Source organism: Chenopodium album, chromosome 12 (assembly GCF_948465745.1).
Source record: "Chenopodium album chromosome 12, dcCheAlbu1.1, whole genome shotgun sequence".
In the NCBI taxonomy this organism is placed as follows: domain Eukaryota; kingdom Viridiplantae; phylum Streptophyta; class Magnoliopsida; order Caryophyllales; family Amaranthaceae; genus Chenopodium; species Chenopodium album.
This window is the reverse complement of record NC_137845.1, coordinates 10646121-10674111: the sequence shown is the minus strand read 5'-3', so window position 1 is coordinate 10674111 and position 27991 is coordinate 10646121. Positions and strand designations below refer to the sequence as shown.

The 27991-nt window shown below is 31.7% G+C and overlaps 2 protein-coding genes and 1 pseudogene across 2 annotated transcripts; 1 reads left to right on the top strand and 2 right to left on the bottom strand.

Annotated features, from left to right (window-relative positions):
* Positions 1–102: 102 nt before the first annotated feature.
* LOC145570313 (uncharacterized) lies at positions 103–2730 on the bottom strand. Its single transcript, XM_081629351.1, has 5 exons — positions 2502–2730; positions 1016–1215; positions 571–711; positions 341–421; positions 103–234 (listed from the first exon to the last, which is right to left on the bottom strand). Exons 1-5 carry the CDS (start codon positions 2728–2730, stop codon positions 103–105), a joined length of 783 nt encoding a protein of 260 aa, XP_081485477.1.
* Positions 2731–3646: 916 nt separating this feature from the next.
* On the top strand, positions 3647–10315 carry LOC145570311 (uncharacterized). The gene is made up of 10 exons (XM_081629349.1): positions 3647–3919; positions 4106–4258; positions 4709–4924; positions 5048–5230; positions 6078–6299; positions 7165–7281; positions 7391–7534; positions 8286–8387; positions 8911–8979; positions 9850–10315. Exons 1-10 carry the CDS (start codon positions 3710–3712, stop codon positions 10078–10080), a joined length of 1647 nt encoding a protein of 548 aa, XP_081485475.1. The 5' UTR covers positions 3647–3709; the 3' UTR covers positions 10081–10315.
* Positions 10316–27223: 16908 nt separating this feature from the next.
* On the bottom strand, positions 27224–27634 carry LOC145570831 (UDP-glycosyltransferase 79A2 pseudogene; annotated as a pseudogene).
* Between the last annotated feature and the right edge of the window lie 357 nt (positions 27635–27991).

Genomic DNA, 27991 nt, shown 5'->3' with positions numbered 1-27991 from the left:
TCCTTTTGCACGGAATTAATAGTCACATCGATAGTATAATTTGAAATACTAATATAACTATTAAATCCCGACAAAAGTAATATGAGAAGTAGATTTCATAATTTACCTCTTGATGTAATAATAACAAAAGTCTGCCAATATGAATGTTTGAACAATCTCAGCTACCAATATTAGCAGTATATAAAGATGTCCTCTGCCTGCTAACACTAGATATGTTCCACCGGTCTCGTATATCTACATTCAACAAAGTTAATTAATCTTTATCGTTAATCGTATACTATTATACTTTAATAATGTATTAATTTCAAGAAATTAGATTGAAAGGGTGAAAATTGTTAACCTTAAAGATCCAGTGAGCACATCCCACGAACCTTGAAATACCCAAGGCGAAAACATAATGAGCAGTAAATGATTCAACCATCTGAAGTATAGCATAAATTCTCAAAGTTTTAGTAGCATAGTCAAAAAATTGGTAAGTAGTATAATAAGTAGTACTGTATTGTATATGTGTATTCCTTCTAATTAAAGACGAAATGACAATAAATACATAGGTTTAAAAGTGAATAAAACCTTTGCGTTTTGTATAAACCGAAGTTGAGGTAACACTGAAATGGCTTCAACGCACAGACAAAACGACCAGAGAACACGAGCAAAAAGAGGCCAAAGTGATTGAGAGTGCACGAAAATTGATATGATGGCACAAGGTATAACCTATACATCATCATCATTTATTTATCAACTTTATTTTTTTTGTGGTTAGAGAGCCACAAGGGCGGAGGTGAGAATCAACTTAAAATCAACAAACAAGATTATTTTAATTGGTATAGTATTTATGAATCAGACACTTAAAAGTAGGGGGATAGGTAAAAGAATAAATCGACAACAATAAGTATAGCAAAATCATCCTATTGTTGTTGAAATACTTTTAGAAAATAATCACAATAAATAATACTAATGAAATTATAAAAATAATCATCAAAATTTAAGTATTAGACAAAGTGAAGATTATATTTACCACATAGTAGAGGGGCATGGTATCGAGCTCTTTAATATAAGTGGCATTCAACTTGAATTGTAACATATAAATCACCCAAATGGTAGCAGCCAGAGTTAAGGAGTCCAGAAATGTATGAATGTCACCTTCAATCATAACACTACATAAAAGTCTTGCAGCCAAAAATATAGCTGTTAGTTCTTGAGTTTTTAGTGACAACCCTGTTAAGATTACAAAGGAATTGAATCAGCACCATATATATTTGATTATTTCAGTAACATATAAAGTTTAGTATATGCTACCTTTGTCATATTGATTGATTTAGTTGTCGTATTACTCATATCATTGTTAGTTTAAATTGTACACATCATTGTTAGTTTAAATTGTACACACCATTTAAAGATTAATTTATATGTAGTACGGAGTATGAGTTATTGAGCTAACTCTGTAGGTAGTATGAGCAAGTATTGTTATACTTATTTTTAAGGTAGGTTGGTGTATATTTGAACCAATGTGTAAGCTAGTTGTGCTATAAAAAGTTGTGTTTTTTAATGGTTAGAGAGTAGAAGAGTCACTTTGTCATCCTTGCATTGAAAAGAATTATTGTTTGAGAAAATCTGAGCTAGGATCGATGATACACAACCAAAACTCTAAGTAATGTACTCCGTACTTATGAATCTTTTTATTTAGTTGTCATAATGGTATAATTCTAAGTTAAGATACGATTGTAAATTCACTAAAAAAAAACCACTAGATGACGTCAACTAGATTTCAAAATAAATACATAAACACATACACCTGATTGAAAATGCAAAAACCTTTAAAAATAACCGAGGAGGTAATTTTATTAGCCGCATATACATGCATGTTATATGACTATATTTTAGCTTAGAGCCAATTTGTACCAATCTAAGAATGCGGAAAAAAAGCCAAATTTTAAATGGTTGGAGAGACGAGTCTATGATAAGTTCATTGGTCCCAAAATCCAATTCCTTTTCATCATCCATAAAAAGAATTGGAGTTCAAACACATCTAAAAATTTTGAGACAATAATACAAACATTACAAAAACTCAAAATTATATGTTTATATAGATCTCTCTATTCAATTACCAATTAGAAAATTTATATATAAAACCACATTTTACCGAATTTTTTCCTCTTTAATCAACAAAGATTTATAAATCCCAAGTTAACATATAATTACATAAATTCCTGATGAAATAATTATATGACTTGAAGCTAGTCTTATAGTATATTTTAAAACAAATACGATTGTATAATTTGAATACTTTTCTATACGAAGTATCTACGTACACCTAAACGAAAATTCTTAGAAATGACCAATAAAGTAATTCATACATCATACGAAACATGATTCAAGAAACATCATTCCTCAAGTCTTAGTGAAAGATATCAACTTATTTTATAAATAAGCATGTAATTAAATAAATAAAATTAAAGCATATATAATATATTAAAATGGGTTTTAAAAGTGTTGAACCATACCAGAACAAGATCGATGAATGGTGAGCTTGTAAATCAAGATCAAAATCCCAAGAGCATGAACAATTTCAGAGGCAACAAAAAGATTATCATGATTTCTTACACTTAATTTTAATGCCACCAAACTAAACAAGGTTATTATGGCTCCCAAAATAAATTTAAAAATAAAAGATCGTCTTTGAAACCATTGGGTTAACGCTTTTACTGGTGATGTACCCCTTCGTTTTCCCATTAATTGAAATTTTGATAAAATGAAAAAATATGGGAAGGGTGAATTGAAAATTTTAAATTAATTAATTTGATTTGAAGAGTTTGGGTGTTCTCTATTTATATTACAAATAATAATATTGAAAGGGGGGCTTGAATGATTAGGAAATAAAGATGATATGAATCATAAATGATTTGTATCCATATTAGAGTGATTCACTATAATAACTACTCTGTATTAGATATTAATTCGATAATTCATGAAATGATCTAATAATCTTAATAAATATACCACAACTTTTGCGTGTGGCCAGCTAACACACGAGTAACCTGTTACCAGATAACTCCTGACCAATCGATTAACTCATGACCAAGTAAAGCTTGACCAAGTAATCCATGACCGACCGAGTAACCCCTGACCAAGCAACTCAGACCAAATAACCCCAAACACGGTGTGGCCAACCACATATAAAAGTTTGTGTTTAATATTTTATCCTAAATATCTCAAAATTAGGGGGTGTAGGTTTACCTCACACCAAGCCTTCAAGCATTAAAAAAAAAAAAAAAAAAAAAAAAAAAAAAAAAAAAAAAAAAAAAATCAAAAAAGAGTACTTCATTTATGCACAGTACAAAATTGAACACATGACACTACAACTCAAACTCTCAAAGTTTCAGAGAGTGAGGAATAACTCAAGTGGTTAGAGCTTATCTTCCGATTCTAAAAGATCTTGGGATTGAATTTCACCTCGCCCATGTGGCTCTCTAAACACCAAAAAAAAACTCTTAAAGTTCCAAACCTACGTTTAACTTTACAAGAGTGAGAATTTTGTAGACCTTAGTCTAAACAGATCAAACCCATACCCGATTATCCGGCCCAAAATTGCGTACAGGTCCAATCGTGCACTTAAAAAGAAGAGCACATAAATTTATTCCTGCAATTTGTACGCTTACTCTTTCGTTTCACTTCAGTTTCAGAATTTCTGGGTTTTTCAACTTTCAATTTCATGGAGTTTGGAGCAGCAGTATCTTCTTCTTCTTCTTCTTCTTCTACTTCCAGGGTTTTAACTAACCACCATTTATTTTCTCTCTCCTCCAACAAAACTCCATTGAAAACCAACCTTTTTCCTTCAAAGGCTTTTTCCTTTTCTCTCAAAAAACCCTTTTCTTGCGCGGCCGCTATCACCACTAACAACGCCACCATTTCTCCTTCTAAGGTACCATTTTTTCCATTAATTAATTAGTTTTATTGCTTTTACTTAGATGGGTTTTATTTTTAAACTGTTGGGTTTTTCTTGTAATTTTCTGACATTGAAGTTTTGGAATTAATTTGGGTTTTGAATATGCTGAATTGAATTTTTGGTTCTTATTTTATGTTTAAAATGGTTGAATTTTAATGGCAGGTGAAGGGGTCAAATGAGGGAGATTATAGTGTGTTTGAGCTTTCAAGTTTGACAGCTTTATCTCCCTTGGATGGCCGATACTGGAATAAAGTCAAGGAATTGGCTCCATTTATGAGTGAATATGGGTTGATTCGATACCGAGTTATTGTTGAGGTTTGTTTATTGAACATGGAAGTTGAAATTCTTATAGTTTTGCAATGCATGTATGCAACTTTGATTTATTGGCACTATTTTTGTGATATGAAACTGTAATTTTATAGTTTTAGTTTTGTATTTGCTTCTAAGAAGTTGCATTTGACATTGAAAGTTTGTCGTTACCGCCACAAATTTTACCATATCAATTGTAAAACTAGTTTAATGTAGGGAAAGTGATTGTAAAAGATGTTTGTGTATAGTAGTTAGTTACACATATCAATTGGTTTATACATGGATGAAGTTTTCATGAGCCTGATATAGACAAGAAATAATTTACTTGTTTAGTTAAGCACTTAAGCTGAATGTTTGTTGCCCTGTTTTGTGATGAAATTGTCTGTTTGATTCATATTGTCATTTCTTCCTTGTGTTTCTGTTATCTTAGGTTTATAATTGACATTCGTACTGCAGATTAAATGGTTAATGATGTTGTCCCAAATTCCTGAAGTGAATGAAGTGCCGAGCTTTACTAATAAAACACATCAGTATATGCAAAGTTTGATTGATGAATTTGGCATGGCTGATGCATTAGAAGTGAAAAATATTGAGAAAGTGACCAACCATGACGTGAAGGCAATCGAGTACTTCCTGAAGGATAAGTGCAAGTCCCATCCAGAGATCTCTAAGGTTTTGATTTCAATCTTTCGCGGAATGATATTGAACTTTGTATTAGTAATACCGAAACTTCAAAGAATGCCTTGGAAGAAATTGTTCTATATTTACCTTTTCCATCCCCGGTTCTTATTGCAGGTTTTGGAGTTTTTTCATTTTTCTTGCACATCTGAGGATATCAACAATCTTGCTCATGCATTGATGCTCAAAGAAGCATTGAATAAAGTTTTATTTCCTGTAATGGATGAAGTTATAGGAGCAATATGTAACATGGCCAAGGAATACGCTGATATTCCTATGCTTTCCCGCACTCATGGACAGGTAAGTTTACATGGTAAACCTTTCAATTGTGCTCAATGAGACACTGAGTTTTGCCAGAGATTATGGGAAATTGAGGAATTTTTTCAAGAACTGATTTACCTCCTGCACCTGTATGTAAATGGTAAAGGGAGGAAATCATGGTGAACTTCACACAATATGTGCACTCTAGTTTAGGTGACTAATCTATAAATACAAATGAATAATTGATGGGGATTTTGATGATCCACAATGAAAAGCAGTTTCAATCTCATGGAGACAAAAACCTTATTTGCCTCCTTTGTATTCTTACTTGCAAGCACCTTTAGCAGTTGAAGTTGGAAAATGTACTCCCACCCTTCTTCAGTATAGTAATGTTGCCATTTCACTAGCTCAGCTTCCAATTAGCACCATGTTCATTGTCCTGATCAGGCTACATATCCTACTAAATTAACACTTTTGGCCACTTGCATCTAGTGTCAGCCATGAACTATGTGTTTGGCTGGTACCAGGGCTTTCTTAGTTTAAATATGATTATAATATTACTTAATTTAAATATGAACAAAATATTATCTCTGAAATTTTTTGCTTCTGTAATCCCACCTTTATGTCTTTTTACATGCCTTTCTCCAAAATGTGCTTACATATATAACTTCCTCAATATGCCTTCTCGTTATACCCTTTCCTTGTCCACTGACAAAGAGTGATTATTCAACAAATTGTTTGTTACTTTGTTGTGATTTGTGAACATAGATGTTTTGCCCCAATTGTAATAGAATTGATTCTAATAGTGTGCCTAAAATGATTTATATGTTCTGCTTTTGCTAATTGCTGAGTCACCCATTCTCCTTTCTGTGCTTATATTATGTAGCCAGCTTCACCCACCACCTTGGGAAAAGAGATGGCAATATTTGCAGTCAGATTAAGCAGAGAGAGGCAGAGACTTTCTCAGATTGAGTTATTGGGGAAATTCGGTGGTGCTGTTGGGAACTACAATGCTCATATGGTTGCATATCCTGAGATCGATTGGCCAAAGATTGCAGAAGAATTTGTGCAATCTTTAGGTTTAACTTTTAATCCTTATGTCACTCAGGTACGTTCACAGTGTTTTGTTGCAGACCTTGCAGTTTACTGACGACTTTACCATTTCCTTACTCATGGTTTCTTATATGTTAAATATTAAGCTTGCTTATCTGTTGGTTTTGTTATATTCAGTTTTACTTTGATAGTTACTGTTTTGCATGAAGTTTTGTAAAGATACTTTAGCTGGTATTAATTTCAGATCCCCCTGATGTATAAATTTAGGTAGGTAAGTTGCACCCATACCCCCCCCCCCCCCCCTCGCTGTCCCTCTCCTCCTCCTCCTCTTCCTCCAAAAGAAAAAGGAATTAAAAAAAGGAAGAGAGAAAACCCAGGTCTCCATAATCTTTTAACTTCAAAGGTCCTTTCACATGAGGTATATCTTGAGACCTATTATGCGGATCTTTTTATATGGAAACAAAATGATCATGTGTCCTTAATGAACTAGATATAAAGTATTCAAGATGTTTCAAATGTTCTCTCCTGTTGTCCCTACATAATGTAATTTGGATAAGAATCCATGTTGCAAAAATTTTAAGTAAAAAAATCATTAGACAAATTTTCAAAGATTAGAAATTTAGAATTGCACGTTTAAATTTTGATACTCTGTCATGACAATTTCAATGTGGGATTCTGTCCTTGGTTGCATTTCATCTTGCTATCAAACTTGCTATATTTGCCACAGACAATGCTAATATGTTTATTAACCTTTTACATGATACCTGTTTGAGATTGAATTTTTACCAGTTGGATAGAAGATACGTTTGGTCATTAGTAGTTTATGGAATTATTGGCTAGAACAACAAGTGTTGGCTTGTACAATTCCTCTCTCTAGGGCCTATAACATTTGTTAATATATATGTGCAATGTATTTGCAGATTGAACCTCATGACTATATGGCTAGTCTGTTCCATGCAACTATCCAGTTCAACAATATTTTGACTGATTTTGACCGGGACATATGGGGCTATATTTCAGTGGGTTATTTTAAGCAGGTGACTTTTTTTTCCTTTCCTTTCTTTAATCTTATGTAAAAGTTTCACTTAATTATTTGGTGAGTATTAACTCCTTTGTACAAAAAAACTGAATATTCATCATCTGCAGTTGACTAAGGAGGGTGAAGTTGGGTCATCTACAATGCCTCACAAAGTGAACCCTATTGATTTTGAAAATAGTGAAGGGAACCTTGGCAAGGCTAATGCTGGTCTATCTTTTCTTAGCATGAAGTTGCCTATCTCGCGATGGCAGGTTATGTCCTGTAATTTCTTGATTAAGATTTGACTATACTGGTCTTTATTATGTCATGCTACAGTAGAATTCTTGCAGTTTCCTGGGCTTTAATTTTCATCTTTGTCCTGCTTTTTGCGATCAATATTTCACCGAAACTTACTAATTTCTCGTAAGGAAATGATAACCATTTTTGGTGATGTTGAGAAGCCTTGTTAATCTGAAAGAGTATTCTGGTCTGAAATGTGCAAAATAGTGCTTAAAGATTTGATTAACCAACTCCATCCCATTTTTTGTAAACTAGCAATATCCAAAGCGCTGTTTATTTAGTATTTTCCAGGTTTACAACTTGTCTCCATACTTTTGCCACGCTACGATGGGAACTATATCAACTATTCTTTTCCTGTTGCTTTCTTGTTTTGTTCTTTCTTCTAAACTAGCAACAGGTCCTCTTTTAGATTTTAAACTTTTGTTGTGTCATATTAACTTTTTTGGCTGGCCGCTCTTTGGTCCTTTTCTTAAAAGGATACTTCTGAAATAGTAACTCTGATACCATTTTTCTTGAGAATGGGTTATGTGGCCCAAATGTGTATGTTATTGTCTAAAACTGGTCTGGATGCTGTGGGCTGGATAGGTGAATTCCTAAGATGTGGACATGTGCCCTGTACTAATTTGAATCTGAATTAAGTAGGTTCTGGGAAGCAGAAATTTTACCTTTATATTCTAGATTGGCTGCATCTTGCTGAGTTTTAACTCAATGTATACATTGCAGCGTGACTTGACTGATTCAACAGTTTTGAGGACAATGGGTGAAGGATTAGGGCATTCTCTACTAGCCTACAGAAGTACCCTGCAGGGTATTGGAAAGCTTCAGGTCAGTAAAACATGCGTTGTGGTTCTTTGTAACTGTTTCATTTTGTACAAGCGACTAAGGAGGTTTCTTGACCTGTAATTGCTTGGTGCTGCAGATATACTATTTCATAATTTCTATGCTTTTCTGATTGTGTTTCCTGCTTTGACCTCACTAGAATATTCAGAAAATGACCATATTGGAGAACAATATTTATAGCATTACTAAAAATTAGTGGACCTCTCAAGCTTGCACTCCTTTGTAGACCTCTACAACATCATACTCGCTGTTAATATCTTTCCATGTTGTATTAAGTCTCTTACTGTTTACAAAGTTAAATGAGGTCTTTTCTACATACCGAATGCCCTTTTTGGTCATTTCCGTTAGTTACTCTACAGTCTACATAAAGAATTAGCATTTTGCTTAAAATTAGGTTTTGCTATCCGTAAGAAGTAAAAGCATCTTTTTATATTTCACTATTGCCAATTTGCCACTTATCCTTTTGGTTACTTTTTGTATCTCAATCTGATAATGTATGAACACACAGGTGAACCAAACCAGATTGGATGAAGACTTGAATCATTCGTGGGAAGTACTTGCAGAGCCTATACAAACAGTATGTAACTCTATCATATGCATTTACTCCAAGTAATAGATATTACCATTGCATTCTTGGCAGAAAATTATAGATCCTGCTTTTTTACTTTTAACAAATAATTGTAGTGTCAATATCTTCGTATATTTCCGTACTCTAATGAAGGAATGAGTTGATAACTAGTAAAAGATCCTATTTTGGCGGACTTTCCCCACATACTAAAAAGGAAAATATAGCGAAACTCTACACTGATAGAGACATAGAGTAGAGGATATTGGTTAGCTTTCTTCCACATTTATGTTTATTTCCTGACACTTAGTTGAGGCTATGCTCAATTGCTCATCAAACAAGTAATCATATCTACTTCAAAGACTGTAGGGTATAGCTTACATGTGCTTGGTGAGTTGCATGACTGTGATTGTCTCAACTGGTAACTGTCCAGGAACTTTAATATTTACAAGAAAGATTTTTAAGCTGCCACGTTTTTATGAATTTGTAAGATTTTTATTCCAATTCCTTTTACATGCTAGTCCATTATCTATCATCGAGAGTTTTTAAGACCTCCACACTGTTTGGAAAGTTAAAAGACTAGATTTGACTCAATTGACCGTAAATTTAGCTATAGATCTTCAGAGGACTTTGAAATTCTAGTAAAAGGAGGGGTTGAAGTTGTGAAAATTGGTTAATTCACCTTGTTGGTAAAATTTGATTGTCTTTTTTTTACATAGCTATGTTTTCCTTTGTCCTTCTAAACAATATTCTCTTTCATGTCAAGTAGAAAGTCTTCATTCAGTAATAGAATTCATGCTTTTACCCGTTTGAAGTTATGTCAACATGATTGTCTGCATCATTTGTAGTTGAACTGGTCATTGATGCGTTCATCATACACAGGTCATGCGAAGATATGGTGTCCCAGAGCCTTACGAAAAGTTAAAGGAGTTTACAAGGGGAAAGGCAGTCACTCAAGAAAGCATGCAAGAGTTTGTTCAAGGATTGGAATTGCCGCAGGAGGCAAAGGCCAATCTCTTGAAGCTAACACCACACACATATATTGGAGCAGCAACCGAGTTAGCCAAAACTGTCGATGCAGCCGTGAATTTGATATTAGAATCTTCCAATTGAAGATATTTCAGTTCCATGGCAGTAGCTGCTTTTATATCAAGATTATAAATGTCATCACCGATTACCAGGTGACTTTAACTAACCTAATGTACAAGTTCTACTATCAGGACTAGTCGCTTGTTTAGCATGACTGCTACTGTTCAGGAACTTGAGGTTTCTTTGTGTTGTAAAATTTTGTATTAACTATTTATGCTACAATAATTCAAATATTCAATTTAAGTATTTTTCTTAAAAATGTTGCAATTGTTTTTTTTTTTATTCTATTTTTACCACCCTCTCCACACACAAAATAAAATAAAATAAAATGAATTTTTTTTTCAAAAAAAAAAAGAAAAGAAATGGAAAAGAAGATAATAAGAGGGAGTGAATGAAAGGATGTACTTGATCATGCAACTGGAAATCATTCAGTCTAACAATGAGGACTTTAGCCATAGATAATTAACTTACAAGCTATTAATACAAATCTTATTTACTACATTATCTTACAAAGAATGTCATTCTCACATTAGTCAGAAAAAAAAGGCCTCAAATAATGCCAATTGCCAAATACACATACAGTTTTCACATCAAAGAGGGTCATGACTTGTGAGTTGTGACTGACTCTCCCCTTGAAGCTCAGTTGTTGCTCGTTACCGGGCACATCTGACGACATGTAGGAAGACATGTTCATCACACGGAATCCATAGTCGTGGCGGTGTGGTGGAATCGTCGTGTTGGTCTCTAGCTTGGTCTAGCAGAGCTTTAAAAAGCGGGTGTTTAAGCAAGGTGATTTTGATAACGTACCTCTTCTGATCATGGCCAACGTATACAACCATATGACCCTTGGGAACATCCTTAGGGATGAACTTTTCGGCTTCTTGCTGTAAACTCATCGACGGCCAAAAACACCATTGACAGCAAGACTCACATTCATACTCTGATGAATGTATAACTTTGCTGCTCATTTTCCTGCACTTGTTTAAGGATACTTGGAAGAACTTACCCTTCATTTTTTTTATTTATTTATGCTTAGCTAAAACTTAAACTAAACTAAAAGAAAAGAAGTTTCTTTTCTTATTTGATTTTTCTTCTTTTGTTTGTTGATTTGTTTTGGGTATGTGTGACTGATATGAGAGGAATGTGTGAGAGGGGAGTATATATAATGTGTACCTTGAAAAGTGCCAGCTCCAAGGCATTTAATGTCTCACAAAGAGGACCCAAATAATGCTGTCTTAGTGAGAGGTGAGAGAGGGTGCTTTTTCAGCCATAGGTAATAAGGATCAAGTCATGAAAATGTTTTTTGATTAATTATTCCAAATCTAATGCAACTGTGTGTATATCAACTATCGTAGTTCAAGTGTCCATTCTACATTCAGTATAAACTCACATCCTATCATATTTTCTACTATAAGTGAAGGTATTTATTTCGTGAACTCTAAGATCGAATCTCGTTCGCACCCTTATCTTTGGGTTAATTCGGATTCGGGGATCAGTTGTGGGCGGTTAGATTCTAATCCCCTCCCAATTATTGTTGCGGGGGACGCGATCCTCTCTACCAAATGCGGCCTCAATTACCACTGCACCTACCGCCAATGGGTTATATTCTCCAATTTTATGTCATTATTTACTTTTTTTTTATTAAGATATTCCTTATAATATAACTAAAACTTTATTAAATGTTAATATTATTTTTTTTCTTCAAAAAGTAAAAAAGCATTATTTTTACTTTTCCCCATATATATTAACCTTATTTTTAAGAATTTACACACTTTTCTATTACACCTACCACTCTGGTGAAAAAAAAAAAAATATGATAACAGACACTATAATAATACCATTTTTCTTTTGGCACTATAAATTTACTTTTTTTTTTTTTTTTTTGACAGACACTATAAGGGCCTGTTCATATTTACTTAATTTCAGTTCAGTTCAGTTCAGTTCAGCTCCAATCAGTTCAGTTCAGTTCAGTTCCAATCAGTTCAGTTCAGTTCAGCTCTTAATTTCCCTCTCACATAAAATATTCAGTTCAGTTCCAATCAGTTCAGTTCAGTTCAGCTCCAATCAGTTCAGTTCAGCTCAGTTCAGTAAATATGAACAGGCCCTAAATTTACTTACAAGTAGATATATTTGCATTTATTAATGTTAAACTTTTGGGCCGGTTCCTTCAAAAAAAAATATAATTATAAAAACTTTTGGGTTGGTTAATATATCCGATTAAACTATGTTAATTATTCTAAAGTGGATAAAGTATATTACTCCGTATTTTTTTTTGGTGGCAGATAAAGTATAATTATGATTAGTTTAATAGGAGTAGGAAACATTTTTTAAAAAGACAAAAGAAATCCCAACGTACAAATAAATTGGAAAAAGGTACACTGTACTGACCGAATTTACATCTGTTTATTAGAGCTTTAAATATATATACGTGCACTAAATCGTACCCTACTATTAAAAAAAAAAAAAAAAAAATGTACTCGAAATAATAAAATACGTAGTAGGTCTCTCTGCCATCGATCGATTTGGTGTAGCTCCTCTCGAAATTAAAGTAATTGTTGTTTTAGGATTGTATCTCTTTTATTTTATCGAATTAATGTTGTTTTAGGACCATATTCCCGGCATTATTCCGCAAATATTAACGATAATAATAATCAAGAAAATGAGGAAATTAATGAAAAGTGGGCACCTTTTTTTTTTTTTTTTTTTTTTTTTTTAATTGATACTTTCGCCATTTCATAAATATCGTAACAGGGGTAGAGTTTTACGGATAACAAGATACAACTTTAATAACTTAATTATGGAAAGTATGGATTATTAAAAGTTGATAGTTTGAATGCATTATCAAGAAAGATCTATAACAAGATTAAAATGACTTCAAAATATAATTTTCTTTACAAGTAATTGTAAATCATAATGTATGGTTATAAAATAAGACAGGGTATTTGTGTGAATAATATTAAAGTTGAATATTGCAATTCATATAAATGGAGAAAATAAAAAATGTATAGAGAGATGTGTGTTATTAAATGAATTAAATAATCCATGTGGTGTGATTAATGAATTTAAATTAAAAAAAAAAAAAAAGATTTGAAATCGGAATAAAACAAAAGGTAATTCTATATGCACTCCTTAGGGCTATGAATAAGCATTAATTTAAGAATGTGTGACAAAATTAAGTGCATATATATAGCCCTAAAGGTTATATATGTATATCATTTTCCTAAAATAAAAGTGAAATTAAATGATTTTTAAGGAACATAAGTAAATGGAAAGTAGGACTATCTTTGATAAACAGATGTACTATCTCATTTGCCAAAATTATTGGTATTTGTAAAAAAAAAAAATGTAAAGATATATATACGTTTTTTTTTCCTATCAATCATGATACTCTAAATTATTTTTATTGATTTTCTATTATATTTCTTCTTTAAAATTACATACTCGTACTGGTTTTTACTGAACTAAAATTATTTTAACTGAACTGAAAAAAATTTTACTTAACTGAACTTAATTTTACTGAACTAAAATTATTTTTACGGAATACTTGTATTATTTTTATAAGGTTAAGTGAACAAGACCTTATATATAGTATTTTCTTTTCCTACATATGAGGTTTAAATATATTTATTGTAGATGTTGTTTGGCTTATTATTAATGATATTGTTACTCCTCGTGAAAGAAAAAAGCTTGAACAGTGTGTCATACCATTTTTTAACTACACTTTAAAATTATTTTTCTTTCTTGTTGAATTTTTTTTCGATCCCCTAAAATTAAAATCGGGAGATCAAACTTTAATCAACTGAATTATCTCCCACTCTACATTTTATTTGGAAACCATAATGTCTTGTCTTATAGTGTGTTATACAATAATAATGTTATTAAATTATATATTTAACACCTTTTACATATGGTTGCATACCTAATATATATTAATACTCATACTAGATTGTATAATTATTTATCATTAACACCTTTTTTACATTTAACACAATGTAGTGTTTATGTCATTATGTGTATAATTATTGAAGTTAGCTAGCATACATATTTTTTAAAAATTCATACTCGCAATAGGGTGCATATAATATTAGTACAAGACAAGAAAGAGCATACGAGGATGGTTTTATTTGCACTTGTCAAAGTTTCAATTTGACACAGATTAATCACTTGCTTGAGACTTCTTCCAATTGTAACGTAGTTCTATTGAATAATCTTGTTATTTCTAGACAATTAGTTAAGGTTGATTTATTGAACTTTGGATTCTAGTAACTTTGATAATAGATGCAAAGTGTCATGCATAGTAAAACCATTTGGCTCGTTATTCGTGTATCTTTGTGTGTATGTACGTAGTAAATAGTAAATGCAATAATACCTTCACACTTCCTTTGCTGTATTATCCATTTATCCTTAATAAATCTAATTAAGTTAGTAACCTTTTTGGTTAAGTCTTGAGAATATTAGACGTGTATATACATATGATTAGAGATCAAATCTCATCTGCAATACTTGCTTATATCAAAACAATCAACGCTACAAAGTGAGCTACTCATCACTAGTAGAGCTTCATCTCCGGCTTAAAAGGATGAAAATTTGATATCCTCCCAATGAAAACCATTGTCATTGAATTTTTATACACAACCTACAAATAATTTAAGAATATCACTAGTCAAGGCGAACACAACGTCAATAACTAGTAGTACTCCTAGTGAATAATATTAATTCAAGGTACAAAATTCTTTATTTCTGCACTTTGATAATAATAATTTAGTAGACTATACTATATATTACTAGGGATTGGAGAAGTCCTATAAATTGGTTTCACCCATGCACATAAATTTGACTTAAGAGTACGCAATTTGATACGAACTGTGTACGAAACTGATGTACATGCATGGGTGCACAAATTTTTTTAGGGTTTCTCACAAATTATACCCCACCAAAAATGTAGATGAATTGAAGAAAGAAAATTATAAAAATAAAAATAAAAATAAAAATAAAAATAAAAGATAAAAAGATAAGATGATAGAGTATGAATTATGAAGAGAGGGGTGGGAGTAGATTTGCTTTTAATCTTCTTGGGGTAAGTGCGATGCCCATGTTGATTTGTAAGTTGCAACATTCCACATTTATTGTTCTCCATGCATTTCGTTACAGCTACTTCAATTCTTCATCTTGTGAATTTCTATTATTATTACTCCTTCCGCCCCATTTGGCTTTAATCTTCACATTATTTTTAGTGCTCTTTCTTTCTTAAGGTTTGCCACGTTAGATTTTTTCAACAGATTTCAACGTATAATTTGAACTACGTTATGTATAATTTATATATACGGGGTATTACATATGATTAAGACTATCTGACTATGTTTATATATTCAATTTACCTTATTTCATGAAAAATAGGTTCAAATAAGATTAATTAATCAAATAGCTAAGACATAAATCGGCTTGAAAATAAATTAGATTCGTATTATTGTGCACCTTAAAATTTATATGAGTTTATAATTAATGTTTTGATATTACATATATATCGAGAAGAATATAACAGGATTTTAGCCGAGTACCTTTTTTATCATACATCGATGAACATTGTACAAAAATTGAGAGCAATGATTAAGAGAAGTGTAGTGTTTTCTAAGCTTTAGATGGTCTTTTAATCGTACCGCTTGACCATTTTTTCTTTGCCCTCTAATAAAGCGAAAGGTGATCTAACAAAGATAAAGAGGGAGAATATTTATGGTGGAATCCTTCACAGGATAAAATAATTTTCCACTAGTTTCTAATTTTATGTAATGCAAATGGGATTGCTTTTATTATTCTTGAAAAAATCGATTATATCATATCATATCATCATCCCACACGGGTGACGACCAGCAGGATAATATAAAAGCTTTACTTAGGTATCCTATAATTGATTTGAGGTGTTATGTTATCCTACTTCAAATAATAATAATAATTATTTGTCTCATTTGAAAATCAATAATTAACTTCGAAATTCTACAGCATTAGTAAAAGTTAAATCATACTCCATAGCTTATATAAAAATAACTGTTAACATGGTGTATATTATATCCTCCTTAATTCTGGAAGGTTAAGATTTTAAATCAAATCTCGTACGTATTTGATTGTTGATTTTCTTTGTTTATAATCGTCTTGCATGTAAATAATTTACTCAGAGTTGGTGGAAAACTCATCTTGTGACCTTGAGGTCACGAGTTCGAGCCCTACTAGATACTAGCTACAATATACTTGGGAGTAGGGGGATTCCCTTATCTCCCCACCTCCCCACTCTACTCTCAAGCGATAACCTGCGGAGCTGAGTATAAAGGTTTTTCTTTATTGAAAATTGTAAGTCCTTGAGTCGTCTAGGGACATGTACATAGTCTAGTCAACATCATATCATTAGATATTAAAGCATGCATCTGGAACTTCCAGATGTATTTCTTCTTCTTCTAACCTAAAGCAAGCTAAGGTACATGTATATGGAGGTTGATTTTGTTTTTTCCTTTTTAATTCTCAAGAATTTCGAAGGGCCCAACAACCCTAGATCGATCGAGTCATGAATTAGGGTATTGAAGATCAGTTTACGAACATATTAAAAATTAAGCTTATAATACGTGAAGTTTACTAGAATAAATCTCTAAAAATGTAATGTACAGTAGGTAACTTTATTGAATTTAGGGTAATTTTTAGACTTTTTTTGGATAACAAATAACTTTCATTTCTTACAAGTAAGTGCTGATCATTTTAAGGTAACTTTATAAGTGATGTACAATATTTTATTGTATATTTGATTTTTCAATTAAAATATTTGTCATAAATCTCCTAGCTAGTATGATCAGAAAATTCTTAACTTATTGCAACATTTGGGAGTAACTTAACTTTCTTTTACTAGAAGTAACTTTAAATGTCTCACGATAATTTAATACCGTGTACATGTAATTTAACAGAGCGGTTTCCCTGACACCCTCAGTACCAGTACTCCATACCCAATGTAAGATGAAATATTTCGTTGACCATAATAAATTACTTGAGACGACCATTTCATTCGAAGATCGATCGACATAATGTAACACAAACCTGAGATACATATATGGGCAAGAAGTTTGAGATGATGGGTAAAAACAATAATAGTAGTAACGGTTATGAAAGGTTAAGATTCTTATCAACTGTAAACATTGTCTGGTGTAGGAATTTTGAGCAACAAAGCAATAATAATATATCATAAGAAACATACACATAAATTATCTTGAGCCAGAAAAATGTATAGTATATCATAAATAAAAATGAAAGTGCAGGTACGGTATTTGTGATTCCTAGTTAGTTGTCTACAAGTATGTATCAAAGAAATGGGCTGAAAATATGGGAGGGGGGGATTTACTGAAATTTAGACAGAGAAGAAGCTGTTGGCAGTATTTTAGCTGTTGCTTTCAATGTATCTTTATTGATACATTGACCTCTTCTTAAGGTTCATTCTTTCCTTTTCTGGATAACTATAGCACCTGCATGCAATTTTTAGAATATATTTTCGGAATATTATAAAAAAATATGGCTTTAATTTATATATATTGAATAAATATCTTAGTATTGTTTCCAAATATGGTGTTAGGGTGCTACTTTAGAATTTAAGAGCAAGTATTCTAATACTCTGTATAACCGTATTACATATACAAAATACTCCATATTAGCGTCTATAAAATATTTATAAAAAAAAAATAAAAAAATAAAATAAAAATAGTACTCTGTATTATTTTTTAGCTTGTCCGATTGAATATGTGGCCTACCACATGTGCTTTAACAAAGATATACTTCCTATTTTCTACGTTTGAAATTAGTTTTCATGTTGACCTAAAACTAAGGATTGACTCTTTGTAATACTTAGAGTTAGTATTTTTTATTTTATTTTTTAATTCTAATATCATCAATTGATTTAATACACCGATGACATATCATGAATTGTGATTCCATATGGTTGTTCAACTAGTTAGCTTAGTTGGCTAGAGCAAGTCTTGAGGGGTGGATTCAAGACTTAAAATTAAATTTCATCAATATCACTTGTTCTTGCTTTTCGCTCTACCAAAAAAAAAAAAAAAAAAAAAAAAGTGATTTCCTCACCCCCCCAAACATTTTAAAATAGTTTGTTTGTGATTCCAGACCAAAAGAGTGCTGAATATTCAACTATAAGGGAAGGATCATTGAGATCAAATTTTAAATAATAGGTCACAGAGTAGGTATGAAAATTGAATTGTTGCATTTTGATTGTATTCCGTATATAAATTCGAAAAATGGCCTACAACATGACCATGCTCTTCAATCATTAAAAGAATACTACTTTCGTTTCTGAAAAATTGACACACTTTTTATTTTCGTTTGTTCTTTGATAATTAACGCATTACTAAAAATGACAATGATCTACTAACATCTAATTGTTTTTCTATCTTCCACAATGCCCCATCACTTTTAGGGTTAACATTAAAAAAGTTCATCAGTTCCTTTCACTTGCACAATGGCTCACCAATTGGAATATTTTTATGAATAAAATAAAATTTCACTAATTTCACTGTACAATAATTAATTTAATAAAGGAACTCTACTAAAACTTTTCTTAAACTTTGTGTCACTTATATGGAAACAGAGATCGCATGAGAGATTAAATAAATTTAAAAACTTTTCAAAATTTGTCATAAATTTTTTGCGTGACGTGACTAAATATTTAAAGTAAAGATGACGTGACCAATAATTTCAGATAAATTGAAACTCTTAGAATGTGTTTGGATTGAACGAAATGGAGGGAAAGGACTGGAAGAAAAATGAAGGGATTGAATTCTTTCATTTGGATAATATATGAGAAAGGAATGGACTTGAAGGGGAGAGAATGGAGGGATTAAATTGTAGCAAATTGATCTCTTCAAAAATAAAAGAGATTTGAATGGAAAACTTATAAGTCTTCCCTCCCCTCTCTTTCCCTCTTCTCTCCTCGATCTTCCTCTCCCTCTCCTACTTTTTATTCCCTTTTTTTTAATCCAAACAAAATGTTATACATTAAACCTGAAAAGAGTAGTTGATTAATTCTTAAAGGACAGGGGAAGGGTTTGTGTCATATTACACTCAAAAGCACTAAATTAAAGGCCATTGTCCATTGAGATTTGATTAATTCGTGTACGCTAAAGAAATCAACAAAGATCCTATATATATTGCTAGTTTTCTAGCCGGAGAAAAACAGGAAATCAAAAGCATGTCCAATAAATAACATTAATATTTATATTTTAACGAGAATCTCTCCTTAGCCTTTAATTAGATGGTGCACATTTTTGTGATAGTTATGTCAATATCTCAAGTATAACAATCTGTGAGAGAAAAAGACCTATATGTGATACTTCCATATAATCTGCATTATTTGAATGGGATTTAGCATAGATATTTAGGGCATGTTCACATTTACTGAGCTGAGCTGAACTGAACTTAGCTGAAATGAATATTTTATGAGAGAAGGAAATTAGGAGCTGAACTGAACTGAACTGATTGGAGCTGAACTGAACTGAACTGAACTGAACTGATTGAAACTGAAGTGAACTGAAATTAAGCTGAAGTGAACAGACCCTTAGCTTAGGTAAGCTAGTGATATTATTAATTAATTAGTTTTTGAAGGTTGTTGGAGGTTGATTTTAAATTTCAAATGGTTCACTTGCTTAATTGATCTTGCTAGTTGTTCTACTATAACTAGATGTGTACAACTACTATAATTAGATGTGTTTTCATGTTTGTATTGGTTATTTGTCGTTAAACTATCCTGACCAACAATATTATCAATGTAAGTTGTTTAGTAATTCGTATTGTTTAATTTGTTATTAGTTATTGTACGTGACTCATGAACATACACGTGAAATACAAACTTTTAGCCAATTGAACGAAATGTCATTTGTCAGATTTTATTATTGGTGCACAATTGCACATAAATTAGTTGAAATGCAAAAAATCAATAAATTGAAAATTCAAAACAAGGCGGCCTAAAAATCATTTTAATTTACCTAATAAAAACAAAACTTAATTAATTATGCTCCTTTTACTACTTAATAACTTACCATTCCATGGCAAGTGTGATGCACGAAATTTATACATGTTTTTAATGCATGATTTTCTACATAAATCATCTTTAGTAACGTGCAAGTAACAATAGTACAAATCTTTATTATAGTTAAAGATAACACAAAAAGTCATTAACGTAGTTGGGTAGGTTCATTCATTTAACCAAGTTTTGGTTTTCAAAACCAGGGGCGTCAGGGCAAAACCAAATATGAGTCATTGTCGGATCAATTATACTCTTGTTTCTTGGATCCGCCACTGATTAATCGTTACGTATTCTCAAATAAGCCCATAGAAAGGGAGCTAGTGATGAAGTTACGTTGTTTATGATAAGGTGAAGAAGTACTTGTACGGAACGTGTGGTGTTGCATGCAACCATTAACTAAATTGGGGCCATGCATGAAAATGATTTTATTTACTTGCTTATGATTTTATGAGTTATATTATATACCAGTAATATGATTTGATGGACTACAATTTTAAACTGGGACTTCACCACGTGCGAGGTGCAGTATTAGATTTGTACCCAAGCTGGCATACATCTCTCTAATTTAGCTATTTTCAACGGTTTCTCTAACCTCCCATAACCATACCCCATGCTTCCTCACTTCCCTTGATTGCACTACTTTGCTTGGTTGGCAGGAGGAAAGGGTTTCAACTCATGTGTCATATCACTTCATGCTTGATCCTTCTAGGAAAGATCTACTTCGTACGTATTTTAATAAGACGCTATTCTATTCATCTTATTTTCAGATATTTTATAAAATAGAATAACAATTTATAAATATACATGTATTTAGATTAGGGTTAATAAGTTCATAAAAGACAATTTTAGAAAAGATGCATTCTAATAAGAGTTATGAAAGATATCCCAGTTCAATTTACAACTGAAATAAATTCAGGTCAAGTCAATTAAGTAAAAATTGAGTGAATGTGCACCCTTGGATGGACTAGTTTTGTGGTGCACATATGTGAAAGAAACAATTATGAAAGAATCAAATTAAAAATCTACTATTAATTTTGGATGGAGAGTGAATTGAAAATGATGCATAGAAACGCAAAACAACATATATACACTTCGTTATTGATAATTGCTTCATTCGTTCGTTATGGTATGTATTTAGAGGAAGAAATTAAATAAGAATATGAACATTAACTATTAATCATAAAAATTAGTTGGCAGTTGCCTACTTAGATAAATAGAAAATATCATAATTCATAATCTCATTTATTTTTAAATATTTTGCACTTATAACAACATTGAAAGGTCATTAATTATAATTAAAGATTATAATTAAAGATATTGAGTTTTGGATGTATTTTAAGTTCGATCTAGAAACTAGTGCTTTTTTATTTCTTGTAGAAAATTATCTTATAAACAAGACAACAATTATTTTGGCTCAAAAGGAAAATGGCGAGTTAAATTAAATTTCACGGGTAAAGAAGGAGAAATGAATAACATATGTTGTGCATTGTATCTAGTGATTGCTACCATACATTAGATTGTTCAAGGGTAATATATTCATGCAAATTGATGATGAGTCTATCTCCTATCGAGCTAGCAAGATCTCTTGAGCCAATTGCTAGTTGCTACAGATGTATCGATCAATTGATCAGCATGATATCGATCGATCAATTGATCGGCATGATATTGTCAAAAGATTTCCAAAAATAATTACTACCTCCGTTTTCCGTTTAATATTGTTGCACCTTTAGAATATTTTACACACCGTACTATCTTATAAATAATGTTTAACGAAGGTAATTAATATTTAACGAAGGTGGATGGTATAGAACAAAATATATATACGATTGACAAACATTTAAAAAAAATTGGATGTACAATCATCCGCTTTAAAGTTACCTTAATATGATCAAAAGTTATCATATAATGAATGAAATTTACCCAGTATATATAAGTTATCCTAATATAAATAAAAGTTATTTAAACTTTATGTATAAAAGTTACCTTAAATTTAACAAAAATTACCCTAAATTCAACAAAAGTTACCTCAATGTACAATAATATTACCTTAATATGTTTTGAGTTTTTGAGTTAACTAGCTATAAATTCTCAAATGAACTTGGTTCACACTAATTTATTGTAAACCACTAATTTTAGAGACAATATGATTATTTTATTAGTAAAAAAAAAAGGTCACTATATTAAAGTAAAAGTTATTATGTTGAAATAAAAGTTAGTGTGACATTATAAAAGCAATAAGAGCTTAATTTTTTAATAAAATTTTTAATATAATGATCAATATGAATAATGAAGATCACTATGTTAAAATTAGGTCATTATTCAACATATTGTTGTACTTTAAGTTCATAACAACATTAGGGTCACACAAGTTTTAAAAAAGGTTACTATATTAAAAATAAGGTTACTGTAATAAAATTAGGGGTCACTATGTTGAATATAATGCCAGTTACGTGTGTATAAACTTAGGTCCACGATAATATTATTGTGGACCAGGTCCACGCAAGATTTTCTGGTTATCTAGCTACAATTGAGCTAGTAACTGAATAATTACCGAAAACTACACAAGTAATTTTTTTTTTTTTTTTTTTTGACAGGATGGTTATTAAGTAATTGTACTTTGAAAAATAAATTTAAATTTCTGACCCCCAAAGGCTCCAATGTACTGCAAACAATTTCCACCAAATGTTTAGATTAGAATATTAATATCTCATAAAATGGAACACCAAAATATCATATTTTGTTGGCATATAGCATGGTTCAACAATTAAAAATTAACCAATGATAAGGTATGAAACATTTATTTCTGTACACGAGGGGAGTATTAATTTTCATTAAACTCCATTTTTAAAGGGTATATGATATTGTTGCACTATAAATATGGAACATGTTTATGCTAGAAGGATATAATAAGTTAATAACCAATACTGGATCAGATCATTAAGATGAAATTAAATTGTCATCATGTCACAATTTTGCAAACCTACACAACTTATCTATTCTCCTTATAAGTTTTGATATGTTGTTCGCATTTTATATCTTTTCTAATTGAACTTTTTAGTTTATTTGAGAAGCACTTGTTACTTATTGTTAAAACTATGTCATATACATATGCCATACATATTTGGATCTGATAATAATAAAACTAAAACTTATATTTCTTTACTTTTTTTTTTTATTTCTATACTTAAATAAATATTACATATTTGGAGAGTACATATTGAGAAGATTTTTAACAAGATTTGACCATTTGATAATATCTCTTTTTTTGTACATTATTAATGTAAAATATGATCAAAGTTAGTCAAATTAGTATAATTTACTTTAGTATAGGTAAGTGAGAGCTACAATGATAGATGATGTAGACATAATTTGATCCTATGTCTTGAGTATCACCCTTAAAACTTTAACTAATTAAGCTAGTTGATCATCGATCAAACTACTCCAAGCCAAGTCTACATTAGTCTCAATCAGACTACATTAGAAAGATTTAAATTAACTACATTAGAAAGATTCAAACCATAAATTAGTGTATTTTGACCCGAATTAAAACTATTACATACCATGCTCCTTTCTTTTGCTCCTTTATATTTCCCATACCCTTTTAGTCCTATACTCCTATAGATCTATAATTGCCTCAATTGTGATTTTTTTAAGGTATCAAAAAGTGTTGTAACTTGTAAGAGCTCTGTAAAATTAAAAAAAAAAAAATGTAATAAAAATTGTGAGTAAAATGATTAAGGTCCTATTCGGTTCACTTAAAAAAAATACTACGTAATATTCATTAAAAATAATTTCATTTTAATAAAATAATTTTAATTCAGTAAATTAATTTCTTAAAATTTATTTATTGATTTAAAATAAAAAAATTACAAGTACTCCGTAACTTTTATTGATGTATTAAGTTGAATATTAAGTTGAACAGAGCAAGACCTAAACACGAGTAATTTTTTTTATTTTTACACACAACACAATACTCCATTGCTTAAAATTTCCCTATTTGTTCAAAGTTGCAAGTTTGCAATGCCTGGTCTTTACAACCACCTCGAATTTTTTGAGCTTCTCTAAATCAAATTCCAGATTCTACTTCAATTATCTGCCATTTTTAGTTAAAACCACCAATTTCCAGTTATCATAATCGATTTTCTGGGTTCAGCACCAAATTGTCGTTGAAATTCAACTCAAATTAAGGTTAAGTTTTTCGTCAGTGTGCTATTGATTAGGCTAATTATACTTCTGCCGGTTGGTATTTCAAATCTATTTTCTTTTAGTTTCAGTTAATTGGATTTATTATGCTGATTGATGTATATATTTGATTGATACCAATGATACGCTAATGCTTTCTTTTTAGATGGTAATAAAGTTGTTTGTTGTTATTTTCTCGGTTTGGAAATAATGTTACTCCGAATGAAAGATGTTCGGAATAAGTTGTCGCATTATACCCTTTTAAAATGAGTGAGAGAGAGAGAGGTACAACTCGTACAAGTACATTAATTATTTAAAGCGAGTTTGTGGATCATGTTGTGTCGAGTAATGCCATTTTCCTTGAGATCGGGTCATGACTGACTCGCGCCCATGTGTTAGGGTCTTTATAGTCTTGTTGGAAGTAGCATAAGACAGTAGTGTGACTATTTTCTATCAATAGGGGGGATTTAGTCCTGCTTCTAGCATATGTAAAAGTTAATAGTTGATCCAAACATTGATAATTTGAGAATATGAATTTGTTTTGTTGCTTAACGCCTTAGGAGATTCTAAATAAGCATAGATTCAAGTTTTTTTTCGAAATTTGTAGCAATCAAATGCACCCACTTGCAGACTTGATCTATGGAAGTCAAAGGTTGTTAGACATAGATTCAAGTTTTTTCGAAATCAGTAACAATCGAATCCATCCACTTGCGGATTTAATGTATGGAAGCTGGTTGATGATTTGAAGTTCTGTTTAATGTCTTGGAGTTGAGTCTTGTGGGTAGATTTATTACTATATATGTGGAAAGATATGTATAGCCAATGAGCCAAAGAATGCTTGAAGCTGTATGCCTATATACTTAGAGTTGGGCCTAATCGATATTTTCGGTCCCTTTTCAATTCTTTGTCATGACTCATGACTGCCTTTACTGCCCAAGATTCCTATATAAGATTTCCCCTCACCCCAAAAAGGCCCATACTTATCTTTCAATACTTCCATGCCAAAATTTCAGATTCTCATTCAATAGCTTAAGAGTGCAGGACATTTATGATATACTAGTATATCTAGATATCTAGTATTCTAATTCAAGAACTGGCTCTTGAGTATGTTCACTAGCCAAAAGTGTTTTCTACCAAGGTTTGAAGCATAACTAAAGTCAAGAATCAAAAACCATAGTTAGCCATTGACCTGTTCTAAAAGTCTTGAGAATACTTGGGACAGAATGGCCAAAAAATGTTATCTGACTAACATCAGCACTATAGTTAGCCATTGACCTATTCTATGAGTCTTGAGGACATACGGTACCAGAAGCGATCAAATTGATCTTGCTTCCCAGTGGCCTTCATTCATGGCATGATTTGTCAATAGATTAATGTGTTCTTGATTGGGAATGTTTGAGAAGTTGCTTACTTGAGGTTTTCTGCTGTAGCTCTTGAGAATTTATTTAAGCATTGTAGAAGGTGATGAGTTTTAAGGGATACAGGACGCACCCATAGGTGATGTAGACAAAGTACATAAAAGGGAGAAAGAAAGGAGGAAGACATAACCAATTAATAATAATTACACCCTCAGTAGTATCTAGAATTCACTCTTATCATCCTATGTGTAAAGGATTATCTTTTAATATGTTTTTCCCTTCCTTATGGGATTAAGGCGTTCAAGCAGAAGTGAAGATCTTTTTCCCTTAATTTTCTTTGTGTGCTAGAGGCGGGTGTGATCTTCAATTATGGATGTTTTGTAGAAGATTAAAAGTTAAGGATTTGATGAACCAATTATAACTTTATAAGGTGTGGTTGTGTGGGCTTGTGCTGATATGAAAGAAAGATGATATATTTCCTAGACTTGGACTTGGGAGCTATTGTGGATCAGAGGCTAATGGTTGCCTCAAAGAAGATAATACTTACAGGTTTTGTTTTGGCTCAAGAGGGCTTGTGTTTTAGAGTCAATTTGCTATCTAGAGGTTTTTTTTTTTTTTTTTTTTTCCATTCCTGATGTCATCTGGGAGATTCTGTATTGTGGTGGTTTATTTTTCAACGTTTTGTTTTTTTTTAAAAAAGTAATTAGGGTAATGAAGAGATATGACACTGTCAAAGGATTTAATGTGCAATATTACTAAGGTTTCAAACAAAAGAAATACTGCGTAAGATATTCTCATTTCCTCATTTAGAAGAGCTCGTCTCCTGTTGGAGACTTAGTTACTTAGTTACTTAGTACCTGTTCAAGGCTATAAACATTAGGATGACTGAAAGAAAATATCTTATGGGATTATTGCCAAATGACACTCACTTGTACAATTGCTTTGAGGTTATTATTTTGACCATTGCTATCAAACATTCAAACTATACCGGGAAAAATGGCCTTAATTATGGGAGCAAGGTTCTTCATCTTTTTTGAGCAACTGATCTATCTCTATGTAAAGAATACTCAGGACCAACCTATCTGGCCAAATTAGCACCATTCTCAACAGAGGAGTTGCTTACTAATCAGACTAAGTCATATACGGGGCAATTTGGGCTTGGCTTGTTATGGTCCAGTCGGTGCTCGCGTAAGCTCTGTTTCCAGTCTTTCAAATCCCAATCAAGTGAAGGGTGCTGCAGACACATTTTTCTGTCAAGTTTTCCTCATTATGATTGAATTTTCTATATTTACAACAGTCTTCACTTTAAGCTTAGATGTTGTCTAGATTTTGGTGCTGCTTTAAGTCATGTATAGATATGTTAAACATTAACCTTCCTTAATTCTCATAAAATTGTTAGAAACCAAGGTTTCGGTAGGAAAACAGAATTGAGTGGGATATATTCCTTTACCTCATTTGCACAATCACTAGCTTCAATCTCCTTGTTGATGAATAAGTTTCTTCAATTACTATGATTCTGTCTGATGGATCTACCTGGTTCTTTATCAGTATCCACTATGACCGTCTATATTGCTTTCAAAGTATTTTCATTTTCAAAATACCCATATTCATCTCTTCTATTTACCTCCGTCCCTACTTTCAGGTTCCCAATATATAGCTTAGAGTTCATAAACTGGTCAGTCTTAAGAGGCAGAAATGCTAGTTGACAATTGTTCTCAACACCCTCTATTGTAGAGCTAACCCTGCGTGAGTAAGAAAACATTCTATGCTTCTGTGTGCTGATTTGTTGTGTTGTTGCATCCATATTCCATCCTGTATGCACAACTCTACTGTCTTTGATTTCCTCATAAAAGCCTTCTGGTAGTGATGCTTCTGACTTATTCTTCGCATCAATGCTGGTTGTTCGGAAATTTAAAACCCAGGTAAAGGGCATGCCTGTGAGCTTCAACCAAGTGTTTGCTCCTGAATTGTGCATCATTCAAGGATCTCACTTATAAAACATAAGATTAACATTTCAGGAAATTACCAAATCATTTCCCCTAATTTTCTTTTAGCTCACTTGGGATTACCACCTTATAAGGAAAAGGCGAACACCAAGGTTCCTGAATTTAAGTATTTTTTGAAGAACAGTGGGGTTAGTCTGTTAGTAATCTAAACTTGTGAAGGATCATGGGGTGAATTAAGATGATACCATTCACCACTTAATTTTGATCCAACAATTTACAATTCGTAAACAACGATTCATAAGTCGTTCTGCTGTTTAAAAAGAAATAGGGTAATACATTGTTGGTAGTTATGTTTAGATTACTGACCCTCCTTGTGTCTTGTTGGC